Source organism: Kogia breviceps, chromosome 4 (genome assembly GCF_026419965.1).
Source record: "Kogia breviceps isolate mKogBre1 chromosome 4, mKogBre1 haplotype 1, whole genome shotgun sequence".
NCBI lineage: Eukaryota > Metazoa > Chordata > Mammalia > Artiodactyla > Physeteridae > Kogia > Kogia breviceps.
Genome location: NC_081313.1, coordinates 133,824,958 through 133,841,692, shown reverse-complemented (window position 1 = coordinate 133,841,692; position 16,735 = coordinate 133,824,958). Strand labels below are relative to the sequence as shown.

General features: G+C 56.8%; 1 protein-coding gene across 2 annotated transcripts; it reads right to left on the bottom strand.

Annotated features, from left to right (window-relative positions):
* Positions 1–222: 222 nt before the first annotated feature.
* Positions 223–14,170, bottom strand: RGS14 (regulator of G protein signaling 14). Of its 2 annotated transcripts, none has more exons than XM_059061636.2 (15): positions 13,950–14,170; positions 6,782–6,803; positions 6,414–6,592; positions 5,961–6,053; positions 5,732–5,875; positions 5,231–5,374; positions 5,003–5,114; positions 4,560–4,672; positions 3,897–4,100; positions 2,099–2,175; positions 1,725–1,851; positions 1,566–1,647; positions 1,417–1,463; positions 1,224–1,338; positions 223–941 (listed from the first exon to the last, which is right to left on the bottom strand). In XM_059061636.2, exons 1-15 carry the CDS (start codon positions 13,992–13,994, stop codon positions 739–741), a joined length of 1,707 nt encoding a protein of 568 aa, XP_058917619.2. In that variant the 5' UTR covers positions 13,995–14,170; the 3' UTR covers positions 223–738. The 2 variants fall into 2 exon arrangements, with proteins under 2 accessions (XP_058917619.2, XP_066888052.1); XM_067031951.1 differs by having other exon boundaries at positions 6,414–6,671; positions 13,950–14,124.
* Between the last annotated feature and the right edge of the window lie 2,565 nt (positions 14,171–16,735).

The window sequence follows — 16,735 nt, the reverse complement described above, 5'->3', positions numbered from 1 at the left end:
TTCCTCCTTCCCTCCCTCCTTCTCTCTGGCTATCTCTGTCTCTCTCTCACACTCACACCCCATACTCTGTGCAGTCAGGAAGACAGGTTCTGACAACAGGAAGTCAGGGGGTACATCCTGAGGTCCCCAAGGGCTTCCTGGCGTTGACCCTGGTGACAGAGGCAACACAGTTTGGGGGTGGGGCGGCACACAGGGTAGACTGGCACACAAGGAACACACCCCATGGCAGAATAATAATTATTATAATAACAATATCATACATCCAGGACAAACCCAGCTGCCCCAAGCCAACTGCAAAATCCAAAAGTCCAGTAGCATCTCTGTGGGTAGAGGGAGGAGCTGCCTGCACCCCCAGGCCTTACTCATACCAGCTCCCCGAGGAAGAGCCGGCCCTTCCTCCTACTCCCTGCTGAGGCCTGGTACATGGTGGGGAGGCTGGCACTGCCAACGCCACCCCTCCGTGTTGGGCACACTTGCACTGGGGGCTAGGCCCACTTCCCTCTGGTGGCCTGGCAGCAAGGGATGGACGAGCAAGCCTGTAAGGGACCAAGTGGTGGCAGCTGTGGAGTGTCACTCCTCTGAGTCCCCTCTCCATCCCCTCCCAGCTCTTCCTGCGGGCCTGCCCGTGGCAGGAAGGGGCCAGGGACACTCATGGCACAGACAGGGCATGCAGAGCGGGCCCATGGCATGCTTGGCCCGCCAGGTGCCATGCAGCCAGCCTGGACGGTTGGGCAGCTGTCAGAGGGCCGAGTGCGCAGTGGAGTCTGAGGGGCTCCCCTTGGGCTGGGCCGCTGATTCAGTCTGTGGTGGGGCCTCCTGGGAGTTGGGTCCTTGGGCAGGCAGCTGCAGAAATTCTGGAAGCACCAGGTCCTCTTTGCGCAGAAGGCCCCTCTGGTCATGGGCTCCACTGCTCTGCACCCGGTTCAGCAGCTCCACCAGGCCTGGGGATGGCCGCAGAGTCAAGGGGCCCATGGGTGCAGACCCGCCTATGCTAGCCCACCACAGTCCTGCTGCCCTTACTATGGCCACAGCCTCCCTGACCCCAGCACCAATGCCCGCATCCCGCCCCCTGTCCCAGCCTTTCTGGTCCCTCAACCCCAGTGGACCCTGTTCCAGCCCCAGTGACATCCAGGCCCCCGCCACAGCTCAAGGCTCTGTAAGGCCACCCACCCTCAACGGTCCCCAACCCTTCTGGTCCCTAGCCACCATCATCCCCAATGTACCTTCAATGTCACAGGTCTGCCGCTTCCCAGTGATACTACTGGGTGCCTGGGCCAGCGAGTTCAGGGACAGTGCAGGGAGGTGGGCGGCCTTGTCCTGGATTGTAGGCGGGCAACCCTGCAAGAACGTGGGGTTAGATCCACAACCGGGAGGGGAGGCTGGTGGGCAAAAGAGGGCACCCAGTCCCTCTCTCACCTGGCTGCGGCAGGGGGATATGTCGCCAGCTTCAGTGATCTTCACACCTGTGGCAGAGAGGGCCACCGTTCCTGTCTGCCTCTCGCCTGGACCCCCTTCCTCTTGGGCCAGAGCTGTCCCTTACAAGCCCCTGGGCCAACGTCCCTTACCTGGGAGAGTGTCCAAAACCAATCTCTCGGCCGCCACCGAACTCACTAGCTTCCTCAGATCTATCGGCTGCTTCTCGCCTGGCTGAGGGGACAGGTCAGCAGCCCGCGGGACAGGCAGCCCGCCCCGCTCCGCCCCTGCCCCTCGGCCACACGGCTCACCCGACGCAGCGCCACCTGTTGTGGGCTCAGGCCGTGCTTCGCCAGGATGGGCTGCAGCGCCTCCTGCAGCCGTTTGGTGGGCTTGGCGGAGATCCGCACCACGCGCTCCAGCGCCGCCAACTCGAGCCTGCGCGGGACCCTGGCGCTGCGGAAGGTCGGAGAGCCCGCCGCGCCTCTCCCCCAACCCTCCTGGGACTGGCCGGAGAGAGGGTGGAGCCTGAACTGGGGAGGTGGGACCTCTTGGGGGTGGAGCCTTAGCCTAGGGGGCGGGGTTAGCACCAGGGGCAGGACTTGGAGGGAGAACAGCAGCCAGAACTGGGACCCAAGCGAGTGCTGGGACCCCCGGACCCTAGACTGGAGCGACAGACACTTACTCGAAAATGATTCTGTTCTCCAGCCGCACTTCCTGGTCTGCCAGCACGGCGCAGTCCTGATCCAGGACCAGGGCCTTCTGCAGGAGCCAGGCAGGGTCTCAAAATTCCTTCTCCTTCCCTCCTCCCGCATCCCAGGGGTCTGAGGGAACAATCATCACTTCCTCCCAGGGCCTCCAATGAGGCTCCCTAAGGGCCAGAGGGAAGGGCCGATGGTCGGGTGAGCCATAGAGATGCCGACAGAGTACGAGACCAGGCTGGATCAGAGCCTAGTGGCAAGAATGCTGGACAGACTTGGAAAAGGAACAGAGTTATGAGAAACATGGAGGTGGGGTGGGCACGAAATGGTAATAGGGCTGCTTGGTTAAGGGGCAGGCTTAAGTCCTGGATCATGGGGCCACCTCTTCCTGAGCCAGGTCAGGATCTGCCTCCTGGAGAACTGCCCCTTGTCCCTCAGGCGTGGGAAAACTAACTGGACCAGCTGGACACATTTCCTCCCTCACCACCTACCTTTGGTCAGCCACCCAGGCCTTGTCTCTTTTTTTTACACTTGTGCACTTCTCTCCATTCCCACCTACTAAGGACACTTCTTGTCTCCTCACTGCAAAAAGGGCTCTTCCCCGCAAGACAGCTGTGAGGCCAGAAGGATGCAAAGTGTCTGGCACAGCGCCTGGCACACAGTAGGTACATAAAAGTAGCTGTAGTAATTACCACCCCTGGAGGCCCTGCTGCCTGCACCAGCCCAGGGCTGGGAGGCAGCCTCTCCCAGGCAATAGACCTGTGCTGTGCTGCAGGGACAGGTGGAGTGTGGGTGATAAAGTTATATTTAGCAGACATGAAAACCCATCAGGGCTGCAGAGGCTGCCTGGGTGGCCCAAGAAAGTGGGCAGAGCTTCTCTTACTGTGGCCCTCATACTCCCATGCTCCAGGCCCCTGAACCTGCCTTGCACTTCTTACCCACCTGTGCCTGGAATGTCCTCCCCCCACAGCTCTGCCAGGCAAACTTGTCCTCATCCTCATCAACGGCCACCTCTTCCATGAAGCCTCCTGGGACCAACCAGAAATGGCTTCCTTGACCCAGAAACTCTCTGGAGCTTCAACTCCTCCTCCTGATCGCATCCAGCCTGGCTCACCTCCAGCCTTTGGACCTGGAGAACAGAACTCAGCCTGCCTCCCTCTGTCCCCACCTGGCAGGGGCTTAGGACTGTTTACTTGGGGAATGAAATCCTGACAGGTCTCCCTGGGATGCAGCATCCTTCCTTTAGATTTCCCCTTATTGGATGGTTTAGTTTAAGTGAATTTTGCCCTAGCTTCCTCTTTAAAGCTATGCTAGTTTGTACCCAAAGGCACGTTTTTTATAGGTTGGGTGCAGTTGGGTGCCCCTGGTGGCAGAGGAAGTAAGGGATCCCCAAATGGCCATTTCAGGGATGGGCAGTCTGAACTCTGGGAGTGACAGGGAAAAACTCAGCTCCAGCAGTGGTTTTCCCCTACTCTTCCTCCCAGAGACTATCACAGTGAGGATGATGGATGAAGCTGGAAACCAGGATGGGAATGGGGTGGGGACAGGATTTTCATGGGATGAGAGTGGATATCTGAGTTTGAGTGAGGAGTTGGTGCTGGGTTGATTTGGAGTTGGGCATGGGGCAGGGGGGCTGGAGTTAGGAAGGGGGTGGGGATAAGGGATGGGGTTGGAATTAGAAGTGGAATTGGTGCTGGGGTCATGGCTGAGCAGAGACAGGAATGGGGGGTGGGTTCAGGATCAGGAAGGGAGTTAGAGTTGGGGAACAGGCCAGGTTCGTACCTGCTCATTGCCCACCAGGTAGACCTTGATGTCAGGTAGAGAGAGGCCTCGTTTCTCACAGATGCCTGCCAGCATGTCACGGATGGTGAGGCCAGGTCGGGCCAGGGCCAAGGAGGCTGTGCCATCAGGCAGGTACACGCAGCAATACTTCCCTGGTCGGCTTTCACTCTCACCTTCTGAGCTCCCAAGGCTCTTCCGGTGGCTCTGATTCAGAGCAGGTGTCAAGGGAGGTGATGTGTACACATGCAAGGACACACAGACAGGTACACAGACACGTAAGCTCACTGGGGCACACACAGGCATACACATGCCCAAGGGTACACTTGTAGGCAAGCAGGATACATCCTCCTACAGGAATACATGTACGCTCACCCAAGAGTATGGGCACCCAGAGACAGGGCCACCCACTGACTGCTACACACGTGCTGTACACACCTGGGCACCCACACGTGCACACACATCGGCTGAAGAGGATGTGCACCCATAACATGCATGGGGCCCAATGTGGTGAGGACAGGAAGAAAGTGAGGAGGCTGAGCGGTTGGCCATGTGGATCAAGTGGAGGATGAAGTGGGGCCGGTGACTTGGCATGAGGGTGGCCACACAAAGGGGCCTGAGTAGTGGCCTGAGCCCACACCTCATCTCCCCCAGCAGTGGGCTCACCTCAGATTTGCTGCTGACAAAGGCAAGAAAGCCGAGGTCCAGACTGGCAGAGGAGTTGAGGGACCCCTGGGACTCTCGGCGCAAGGCTGAGTTTGACGCGCCGCCCCTTAGTTCTAGGGGAGAGGGAGGATGAGCAGGACAGCCCCTCCCCCAACCCCTCTGCCGAGGCCTCTCCCCAGCCAGGCGGACCCTGTTGGAGCCCTTTTACAGGGGTCTAACGTGGTTTGGGTTCCTGGAAGCTTCACTGCTGAGGGGGAGGCTTCCCAAACTTCTGGGGTCTAGCGTGGGAACCGAACCACCAAGGGAACATGGGGGTCACACGGACCTGCATTTCGATTTTCACAGTCTTAGAGACTGCGGGACCAGTAGGAGGAAGGGGGGGTTCTCCAGGCTTGCCCACACTCCCGACCCCGCTTATCTCTGCGGCCCGCTCCTGCCCTCACCCCTGCGGAAGGACATGCGGAGCGGGCGGCCCCCAGGGCCCTCAGCAGGAGGCAGCTGCCCCAACTCCTCCACGCCCAGCGGCAGCGACTTTCCGGGCTTCAGCTTCGGCTTCTGCAAGATACAGGGAAGCCACTGGCACTGGGCCGGGCCCCACCCGCAGACAGACCGTGGGCACACCCTCGCAGATCTGCACCCGGCCGCCTGCCCCCACAGGCCGTCGCCCGCACCTTTCTCGTGGCGTCGGGACTGCCAAGGCGCGAGGAGCCAGGTTCCCGCAGGGGGCGACCTTCGGCCTCCGCAAGGAGGCACTCGCGGTACAGCGGGGATTTCACGAAGCGTGCGTAGCTGTCGAACTTCATCAAGTTGAAGATCTGCGGAGCCGGCGCCGGGACGGTGAGCTGGAGGGGGCGCTCTGCGAGCCGCCAGAGTCCCAGACCCGGCCCCGGGGCTTGGCGGCGTCCCCAACCTAGGGAGGGAGCCCCTAGCCCTTCCTTGCTCCAGGTCCCGCCCCTAGCCCCTCCTTCACTGCCTCCTCTTGACTTACCTCTGACCCGCGCCCTGCCCAACGTTTAGCTGGGTCCCAGCATCCAGATGCTCTCATCCCCACCCCATCCCCACCATCTCCGCCGCTCAGGCTCCGTCGCTGGATCTGGCCCTGCCCCTGCTCCACCGAGCTCCCTTCCAAGGCGCCGCCCCTTATCCCAGGCCGCGCCTCCGGGACCGCTCACCTGAAGCTGCTGCGCCCGGAACATGTCCGGTCGGGGCTCCGCCAGCACCTCCTCGCCGAGCCAGGCCTGCCTGTCGATGTTCACAGGGCTCAGTGCCTGGCTGGACAGGAACTCCTGGTAGATGTTCCGGGCCTCCTGAGCTAACTGGGGCAGGACGGACAGGAGAAGGTCAGGGGCATGGCTCAGGCTCTGTTCTCATCTCGCCACCTCAGTTCCCCCTTCTCCCCACCTGCTGGGTGTCGCTGGCCGGGATCTGCTGGAAGCGCTCACAGGCCTTCCAGAAAGTCACGTTCTCAGCACTGAACTCCTTCTTCAGGAACTCCTGGGGGTGGGGAGAAGGAGGTACAGACACAGAGGTGAGACACAGAGACCCAGTCAGGGGATGTGGTCCAAGAGATTGGTATAGAGAGAGGGCCAAGAGGCCAAGCCAGACAGATAGGGTCAGACAGACAGATGGGATGAGATCTGGAGGCACAAAGAGAAAATAAGAGGCAGAGAGAAGGAAACTTCCCAGTTGGAAGAAGAGTAAGAGAGTGCCAAAGAAAGGCCAGATGAGGCAGCTGACAGAGGAGTCCCACTCTGGCCAGCCTGAAACTCCATCCATGCGCTCTCCCATGCCCCCCACCCTTCCCCCCATGGTGGTCACTGCCATCCGCCCTCCCTATCCCACCCCAGGGCTTACAGTGAAGTAAGCCAGGCCCAGCGGGTCCTGCAGCAGCCGCTCGAAGGACAGGCCCCAGCTGGCCACAGGCTGCTCCTCGGTGGGGAAGGGGCTGCTGGGGGCACTGGGAAGGCTGTGGATGCTGAGGGAGCTGCCTCGGCCCTCGCCCTGGCCCTGGGGTCCCGTCGTGCTGCTCAGCTCTGCAGGGGGATGGACAAGTGCAGCTGAGCCTTGCAGCCTTCCCCAGCCCCTGGCCCAATCCCATCTCAGGTACTTTTCCTGGAAAGACAGCAAATGGCAGGGGTATCCCCACGCTGTTTCCATATACACCCCCCTCAGCCCCCACCCCCCACCCCAGCCAGGCTTCCTCCACATACTCTGTCACTTACCTCCATCTGAGACAGCCAGAACCTACAAGAAACCCAAGGTAGAAAGTCAGAGTAGAGCCCAGGGTGGATTCTCAAGGGATAGTTCTTGGCCCAGCCCCCAGGACTGGAGCTGTGTTCTTCTCTGTCTGGAGGGCCACACTGGGCATTCTCAGCCAGGTCACTGCTTGCTCAGGGTTTTGCTCAGGCTGCCCCTGGCTCCCCTTCCATCATGTGCCAACCACTGTGTGTGCTGGGACTTATACCAGGTACACCCCAGTCACCCCTGTTGACCCCCAGCACCCACTGGGTGAGCCTGGCTGTAGAGCATGGTGGGTAGGAACACAAACTTTTAATCTTGTCTCTGCCACTTACTAGTTGTATGACTTTGGGCAAGTAACTTGTTTGTCTCCATCTGTAAGTGAGGGATGATGATAATAATAGTTAATTTACTTCCTGGGCCTGCTGTGAGGATCAAATCAGTTTAATATATTTCCAGCATCTAGAATAGTGGCCAACATGTGGCAGGTGTTATATCCATGTTTGCTGTTGTCTTTGAGGAAGGAGAGGTGTCTCTGTAACTGATGGTCTCCTTATTGCAACTGCCTCCTCTTGGAAACACCCCACCATGGGCAGGGCACAGGATGCTATTTTATAGTAGAGAGCAGTGGTTCTCAAACTTTAGTGTGCATTAGAATGATGGCGGGGGGAGCCTCCAGAGATTCAGGTTCAGGAGAGCCTAAGACTCTCCATTTCTGACAAGATCCCAAGCACTGATGCTGCTGGTTATGGACTACCCCGTGAGTAGCTGTAGAGGCCAATCCCTTCCTCTACGCATCCCCCCTTCTCCAACGTGCACAACTCTGACTTCTCTGGGAATCCCAACCATAAGTGAAACAGAAAAACCCTCCTTTCAAAATGACTCTTGCAGTGGTTTCCCTCGTTCTTCCTAGCAAATCCTCCAGCTTCCTCATCATCTATACACACAAGGTGGCCTCTACCCCTATCTGACTCTGTTCTGGGCCCTTTCTCCCTCCCACATCTCCCCAGCTTTTTTTTTTTTTTTTTTTTTTTGCGGTATGCGGGCCTCTCACTGTTGTGGCCTCTCCCGTTGCGGAGCACAGGCTCCGGACGCACAGGCTCAGCGGCCATAGCTCACGGGCTTAGTTGCTCCGTGGCATGTGGGATCTTCCCGGACCAGGGCACGAACCCGTGTCTCCTGCATCGGCAGGCGGATTCTCAACCACTGCGCCACCAGGGAAGCCCTCTCCCCAGCTTTAAACACACATAGCCAACTTCCTGCTGACATCTCCACCCAAATGCCCCGCAAGCCCTTCCAACTCAGCCAGTCCCAAATGGAAGCCACCTCTGCCACCACCAAAGCAGGGCACGGAATCAGCTTCCCTGAATCTGGTTTTCCTCCCATCACCTGGGCTCCTAACACCAGGGCTTGACTGATCCCCAGTTCCTTCCTCCCTCTCACCTCCTACACCTTCACTAGGTCCTGTCACAGGGGCTTCCACCACATGCCACTTCGTTCCATCCCTACTGGAAACAAGTCTGCAAACATCTCCTCCCCAGGAAGCCTCTCCCTGCCCTCCCGGCTGGAATCTCCCTCTCTGTTCCCCAACCTGGGAACACCTGGGTCACACATCTGTGGGCCAGAGCTGGCCTGCAAATAAGTAGGACATTATTAATATCAGAATGTTTTGGGTTTTTTTAACTTTAAAGGGGTTTCCCACATTTGAAAGTCAGGAGTTTTACATGAAACCCCAGCTTTCTGCCCCAGCTACCTTGAGCTTCTTCCCAGCATGGCAACCTTGGCTGGCCCTGAGCAGCAACCGCTTTCTCTAGAAGGGGTTCACACTCTCCTCAGAGGTCTCTGGGGCCAGTTTGATGCATTTATATTATTTATGGAGGCAGGCCCCAGACTACCTGAGTTCACATTTGTTCTGTGTGACCTTGGGCAGAGTACTTTACCTCTCTGTGCCTTAATTTCTCCCTCTCTACAGACGGGGAAAATAGTGGTCAGGACTTCAAAGGCTTGCTGTGATTAAATAAGTTAAATATACATAGAAAGAGAACTCAGAACACTGTCTGGCATGTGGTAAATATTCAAGGAACATTACTATTATTGTTGTTGCATTAGTATTGGTGTCTGGCCCTGCTTCAGCTTTCAGTTTTGCCAAGCCCTGCGGTAGAGGGAAGAACACAGGCATCGGGTCTGTCAGACACGGGTTCAAATCCTAGCCCTGTCCTTTTCTAGTTTTACATCCTTGGGCCCCTCCCTGAGCCTGTCTCCAAGCTGGAGCACGGGGATAAGACATTAAGGAGGAGGGAAAGCTTGTGCAGAGGGAGGCTGGACGTGGAACCAGCCTGCACGCCCTCCCCTGGCTGCCCCAGCCTTTGCCCTGCTGCCTCTGCACTCACCCATCTGACAGCTTCATGGGAATTCTCTCCCGGGGCTGCAGGACAAAGTCTCAACTCCTGGGGTGTGTGAAGGGGACAAGTTGAAGCCCAAGGTCCCTTCCAGCTGTTCTTTCCCTTTCCTGGCAGCTGCCCTCATGCCTGCACCTGCCTGTCCCACGTTCTTCCTCCCCAGGCTGCTCTGTGGCTGTTCCCAGCCTTGGTTACCGCCCTCTGTCCAGGTCTCCGGGAACCATCCTGACTTTCCCCTCCCACTCCGCGGTGGCCACCTGGCCCTCCCTCTTCCCGCATGCAGCACACTCCGGCCTCTCTCTGGCCCGCCCTCCAACCTAGGACTCAGCCTCTCCCTTGCTCAGGGCTCTCCACTGCACTTTTCCGTGTGTCGGGGGTGGGGTGGGGCACGGTGCTCAGGGCTCTCCGCTGTACTTTTCCATGTGTCGGGGGGTGGGGCACGGGATGCTCGTGGGCAGCCCAGGACCCCAGGGAAGGCAGAGGGGCCTGGGCTTGGCTTCACTCCTATTTCGTTTTGTTCTTTACATCATGTTGAATGGATTGTGTCTTTATGTGCGGCTGGCTCCCAGGCCCTCTTCTGGCCCCACTCCTCACTCTGGGAGGCAGAGCAGTTGCTGGGTTACCTCTGAAGCTCTGCCTGAGCCTGACTAATGAACCCCTTCAACCTCCCCCCCTTGCCCTCCCCCTCACCTCCACCCTACACTTCATCAAACTTCTATTTTCCCCACACCCCTTCACACTCCTGCTTCCTGCTTTACTGTTTTCCTCTGCCTGGTATCTGCTCCTGCACCCCCCGCCCTACAGCTCTCCAGTCTCTGCCTGTTGACATCAGTCTTCCCTAAACACCAGTTGCCCCGAATCCCCCTGTGCCCACCACACTGCTGCCCACCTATTTGTGGGCCTCTCCCCTACCAGCCTGTAGCTCCTGGAGCGCAGGCCTATACCGTAGGAGGGAATCAGCCTGAACGCCCTCCTCAAGGAGCACCCTCTTTGCCCAGGTGCTCCCAAGCAGCCACAAGGGCCCAAGTTGCCCTCCCCTGCCCTCACAGGAGGTGCTGGCACCCCCTTTGCCAGGGATGCTCTGACTCCGAATGCCCCATGCAGTTCTTCCTGGGCCCCTCTTGCCCCACTAGATATTAATAACCCATATAGCTGGGTCAGAGAGAGGATGGAGATCCAGAGGTGGCAGGGAGCGGGGATGGGGTCCAATTCCAGATTGACCATTCTGAGGCGTGTAACTTCACTTCTCTGGGCCTCAGTTTCCCCCTGGGTAGCATAGGGCTCAGCATTCCCAAGCTCCTGGAGCTGCCAGGAAGGGTGAGTCAGCGAGGCCTCATTTGTGAATGTGGCAGGCGTGCAGCACGGAGAGTGGCATGCTGCTGCCACCGCTGCCTGGGGCTCTGATCTGCCCAGGCTCCTGGGTCTGGGGAAGTTTTGCTGAGCAGGGCTGGCCTTGCCCCACCCTGGCTTGCCTGAGGAGAAGTGGTGAGTGAATGGGAGAAAAGGGGAAGAAAGGATGAGGAAGGGTGTGGTGGCCAAGCTGCAACCCCAACCCATGGTCTGGCCTCAGTTTGCCAAACATTTTTCCTTGGAAATGGGCCCTGGGGGAGCCGCTCGTATCTGAGAATATAAAGATGAGGGTGACCCAACATTTCCTGAGCTCTCCGACAGAGAGAGAACATGGATGGCACACATCCATGTTACACATCCATGTCCTCCCTCCATCCTCACATCCTTATCCTGGGTGGCAGGTATTATTATGCCCATTTTACAGATATGGAAACCTTGGCCCAAAGAAATCACACAGCTGGGAAGTGTCTGAGCTGAAATTAGGGCCCAAGTGTGCCTGACTCTGGAAACCTAAGGTCTCCCCTCCACTGAGCTGCCTTCCTGGGTGAACAGGAGACGTACCGGGGAGCTGGGAGGCCCACGGCCTCAGCCCTTAGGGCATAGATGGGCAAGGTCGATTGGGGTAAAGGGCCCAGGGGCTCCTGGATGAATTCTGCCCCCTGGAGGGGTGACTTTGAAGGGAGGGCTGATTTACTGAGCATCTTCTGGGCTCGGTCCTCTATATCATCATCTTATTTCATCCTGGCTTGGGGTGACTGAGGCCCAGAGATCCTCTCTGGGTAGACCCACTGAGAACCCTGGCTGCCTGGCTCTTCAGCCTGAGTCAGCTTTGTGGAGCTGACCTATGGCCCTGAGCTGGACTCCAGGAATGTAGGCCAAGGTACAGTGGGCTCTGCCTTGCAGGTCTTCCTGTGCAGGAAGACTAACTGGGCACCCTGAGAGTGACTGGATGCAATAACTGCTCCTCTCCAGGCTTTAGGCTCGCCAGCCCTTGGGCCTTGTCCCTGTACACACATCCTGTTTCCCTGCGTGTAGGCCTTTCCCCATGCTGTTCCCTCCTCTAGCTGGCACATCCTTTCAGGACATCTTCCACACCAACAATGCACGAAGTGAGTGGAGAAGTTTGTTCTCCCTCCCGGTCCTCCTCAAGCTTTCTCTATTCCTGACCTACCACTCTCACCCAAACCTTAATTTTATTCTGGTATTTGCGCTCGTGCCTTTTGTGCCTTGCCAGACCGGGAGCTGTTTGAGGGCAGGGCCTAGGGCAATGGGCCTTGGTCTTGATGCCTGGGACAGGGCCAGCACCGAGCAGGCCCTAAGGAGGGATTGTTGAATGAATGCATGAGTGAACAAATGAAGTGGCAGTTGGGACTGTATGAAGGCATCTCTGGGAGGGAGGCTGGGAGCCATCTGTAAGTGACAGGTTTCATTGCAACCCCCTGACAAGCTGAGTGGCAGAAAGACGAGGCTGACAAATGAAGTTGCCTCAGCAGGGAATGACGGTGGTGGTGGGTGGGGTTGGTGGCAGGAGGAGGTGGGGGAGGACGGAGCCAGGCAGTTCTGGGAGGTGGAGGAGACCTGGCTTCGAGTCAGATTGGCCTGGTTCAAATGCGGTCCCTCTCTTGCCAGCTGCCCTCAGCACGTCATGTACTCCTTTGAACCTCCCTCAGGAGGCTGACAGCTGGCCTACACCTATGCACATCCGATGCTGGTCTGTCCCTCTGTCTCAGCTGAGTGTGGCCTCAGAAGGCTACCCGATGGCCAGCAAGTGGCCAATCTGTGACCCTTGGGATTCCAAGAGGTGGCACAGAGTTCAGAATGGGCCCGGAAAGGGCAAAGATAAACCTGTGTGTGAAAGTTGCTGAGAAAAGCCAGGGTGTCCGTGGGCTTGCAGGGCTGGGGGTAGAGCTTGGGGGCCTTCCCTGCTCTGAATGACTCTTGAGTAGAGAAGCTATAGGTTGATGTGGGATGGGCAGAGACTGGGTCTGTCTCTGGGTCCCCTCAGCTGCCCTGCAGTTCTGGGCACTGCCCAGAAGCAGCAACCCAGTTGCCCTCTGAGGTGGGCGTGGGAGTGGGCGTGTTCCTCCTTGGCCTGGATGCCCTGGGGGGGTGAGCCAAGCATCATGCCTCCAGGGAGTGCGAGGCCCATGGATGCTCGAACTTCCAAAGTTACTTTGATGGCAGAGATAGTGAGGTGGAGGACACAGCCAGCTTGGAGGGATTTGCCTCTCTCCTGCCCAATAAAGAGATGCTGGAGGAAGAGGTATGGAGACAGGTCCTGGGAATTAGAAGGAGGAGTAAGGGTGGGGAGTGGCTCAGCTTCTTGGTGAGGCAGGGGATCCTTGAAAAGGGGCTGAGAATGAAGGGGGGCATTGGGCTGACATTTATGGAACCCCCACAGTGGGTCAGGGGGCTCATATTCATTATTCCACTTAATCGCCTCAGCAAGCCTTTGAAATCCATTTCAAACTCCTCCTTTTATACATGAAGAAACTGAGGGTCAGAGAGGACCCTCTAGTAAGGGACAACAGAGCTGAGATTAGAAACCAGTTCTCTCTGGACCCATTGGCTTTGTCCCACAGTACTAGGCTGGGGCTGGGTAGGCGACTAGGACACTGGACTTTCCGGAGTTTTTAGGAGGGGCTGGGACTCTGCCAAGTGGGCTGGTGTCCGAGGGAGAGAAGAGAAGCCCGACACAGCCAGTTCCATCTGCTGAAGCGGGTCTCTTCAAGGGCAGCTCTCACCTGGATGCCAAGCAGCCAGGGAGAGGATTTAGCAGCAGCCAGGGGCACCCTAGTGCTCAGCTCCCCCCACCCATCCTAGTAGCCCAGGAATAGAACAGACAGAAGCTGTGCCAACCGGGCCTGACCCTGCTGACCCATCCCAGCCTACCCAAGGACTGCTAGTTCTGACAGGAAGCCTCTGAAGTAGGTCTAGGTGGAGGGCAGTGACCCATTAAGGGCTGCCCCTTACCTGACCTTGGGCATCAGGACACTGGGTGAGGGAGGGGGCTGAGGTTAAGTGAGGTATGGGGGCTTGGGTCCCCATAGGGGTATACAGGGGGCAAAGGGCATGCCGGGACTCCCTGCTACCCTAGGATGCAGGCAGCCCCCAGATGGTGCCAAAGTAGTAGGTAAGAGAGCAGTGGGGACTGGGCCAGAAGCCTATGCCTGCTCTTCTCTGGCCTCCTCACCGGGGTGGCCCCAGCTCCCCATCAGAACCATCTGGAAGGTCCTGGGATGAGGGTGCCAGGTTCTACCACCTGCTGCTGCCTCTCCCCAACTTCTCCCGCCCCGCTGGCAGCATGCAGGCTCTAGCCCAGCCCTGACGGGTGTGCCTGTTGGGCTCCACCCTGGGTGTGCCCACCCCCTCCCTGTGGGCCTGGCCTGGAGCCCGCACTCACCATGCGTCCGTTGGGGACGCCCAGGTGCTTGGGCTTCCCTGGCATGCCGCCGCTGTTCACGGGTCCCCGCTGCGGGGGGCGCCCACCATGGGGACTGTGGGCAGCTCTGGCCAGAGCCTGCACAGCGAAGGGCAGGCAGCAGAGAGAGAGCCCAGCTCCGCTGCTGCGGGCCCTCACATCCTGAAACACCAGCTCACTACCTCTTTTCTCTTCCACAGGAAGTGTCTCTATAGAAACCGAACCACAGAAAGAAACAAGGTCTAAGAGAGCGAATGCTTCTTCCTACACACACACACACACACACACACACACACACACACACACACACACGTGCGCGTGCGCACACATTCACACGCACATACACATGCTTCCAATGCACCCTTGGCAGTGCCCCATGCAGACACCAACACACAGCAGAGGCCTCTGTGCGCCCAACAAGGAGCCCAGCCTGGTCTGGCCCAGCCTGGGGAGTTCCAAGGGCACATCTGGGAACACAGAAGTACACATTCACACACCTAGGCAACTTCATACACCCTGCAGGGGCTACCATAGACGCAGGGACATCTGTACTGTGATATGAGTGTCCACTTGTGTACTTTACTCAGCACATACCTATCCCACACCTGCTGTGTGCTGGGCCTGTGCACACTCAGCACCCCTCCCCCTGGCAGTTGTGCACGTGCAGTTACTACCTCTGTCCTGAGACATCTCCAGGCTGTCCTTTGCAGGCCTGTTCCTGGGTGTGGACAAACAGATACATTGCATGCATGGTCATGCACAAACAGACCCTTCAGGTGTACAGGTTAGAAACACACAGGTTCTCCCTCGTCAGGAACACCTGTGCGTTATGTCATATGTATGCTGAGCCCTTCGGACATGTGCATGTGACAGGCACACCTGCCTGTCACATATGAACACAGGCACATATGAACTCAGACACCCCAGTGACATGTGCAACCAAGTATGCACACGCTCGCCCACCTGGGCAGGGAACAGATCAGGCGCATCTGTGCCCGAAGACATGTGTGCGTTTATAGTCATTCACATAAAAGACCCCACCTTGGTGTAGTACTGTCGACTGAAGAGGGACATCCTGCTTCCTCAGCCTGGCCCAGTCCCAGATGAACTCAGGCTCTTTAGAGTCCTCAGTTGGCCTCTTTCTTACATGTGCATGTACCCACTATGGGACTTCTATTTTACCTAAGTATGGGCTTACTTAGAGCCCTCAAGTCACCCACCACTCCAGTTTGGACCCCTCTTTCTATAAGGATAAGGTGACACCCCTCTTCCATATTCTACCCTCTACTCCACTGGCCCCTTCTAGGGCCATGACCCGAAACCTTCGGAGGCGGAAACTGAGTGATTCTTCACCACAAATTCCTGTCCTAGTCCTCCTGGGCACACAGCTAAACTTTAATTTCCCAGGCTGTCTCACAGTCAGGTGTGGTCATGTGCTAACTAGTTCCCGCCAACTGAATGTGAGTGGAGTGATGTGTGCCAAGGCTTTTCAGCCCTATGTGTCCTCCACATTCTCTCCTTCCCCTTTAGCTGACTGGATACAGAAGAAGATGAAGCCCTAAGGGCTTGTGGAGCCACAAAAAGGAAGGAGCCTAGGTCTCCACATTAGTGTAAGAAGGCAAGCCACCCATCAACCAGAAACACCAGTTTTGGACTGTTAAGGGAGAGAGAAATCAACTTCTTCTAGCTGTTTTACACATTAGGGTCTATTTGTTATAGCAGTTAGCATTATCCTAGTTAATATACCTCTTCACCCAGTCCTAACTCACTTCTTTCCAGACACCTTGCTCCAGGCCACCCAGACAGAGGGATTCAATAAAGTCAGACTTGGTGTGTGTATTGGGACTTGCATTGCCAATGGTGGTCTTAATAAGGTGCATGACAGTGTCAATATACCTGTGATGGGGGTTGGCAGGGTGTGTGCTGTGAGTGGAGACCACCTGCCTGGCTGCTGTGCCATGGATCTGGGCCTAGCCTCGTAGGGGGTTTTAAAGTTTACAAGGTCTCCCCCCTAACATGACCTTTAGACCAAACATTCATTCTTTCACCAATTACTTATTAATCAACTTCTATGTGCCAAGCACTTTTCTAGATGCTAGGGATTAAGTAGTGACTATAGCTGATAAAAATCTGAGCCCTCATGGAGGTCTAGTGGAATGCACATGTCCTTGTTTGCACAGATATAGATAAATCTCTGAAATATATATATATATATATATATATACATATATCGCTAATTTTAAAAAGATGTCTCAGCACTTAATCCTGAAGAAGTTCATTCATTCAACAGGACAACTTCTTAAAGGAGCAGGAAACCAACTGTCCCACCCTGTGATCTATAACAGGGGTCATTAATTCAAGTGTCTAGAAGGGCCAGGCAGGTGCTGTAAATTAGTGGCCAGAGTAGAGACTAGCTTAGAAAAGTAAGGCATTTTTAGCAGGGCAGCCCCATGAGCCTAGTGTGGTTGGGTCTTCCAATTTTTCCTGAGAAGCTGGAAATTTAGAGTTTTAATGTGAATTTGTCTCCTGATTTAAAATATCGGTAGTTAAGTCATTTATTGAAATAGCATCAGCAAGAGCTCTATTTGGCTGTGGGCCACCAGTTTTCCACCTTTGCTCCATGGCCAGCTTTCCCGGACCTTTCCTGGACGCTTCCTGCTACGCCAGGCAGGCACTACAATCGTTTGGATACGAATGGGCCTCAGCTATCACTGGGACGGGATTCGGGTCTGTTCCTCCTGCTGAAACCCAACTGGGCCTGAGGAACT

Excerpts from the sequence above, each read along its gene's own strand:
- RGS14 (XM_067031951.1), bottom strand. Across the intron at positions 4,673-5,002 it reads CCGCATGTCCTTCCGCAGGG|AACTAAGGGGCGGCGCGTCA; the intron begins GTGAGGGCAGGA and ends CCTCTCCCCTAG. Across the intron at positions 2,176-3,896 it reads ACCTGGTGGGCAATGAGCAG|AAGGCCCTGGTCCTGGATCA; the intron begins GTACGAACCTGG and ends TGGCTCCTGCAG.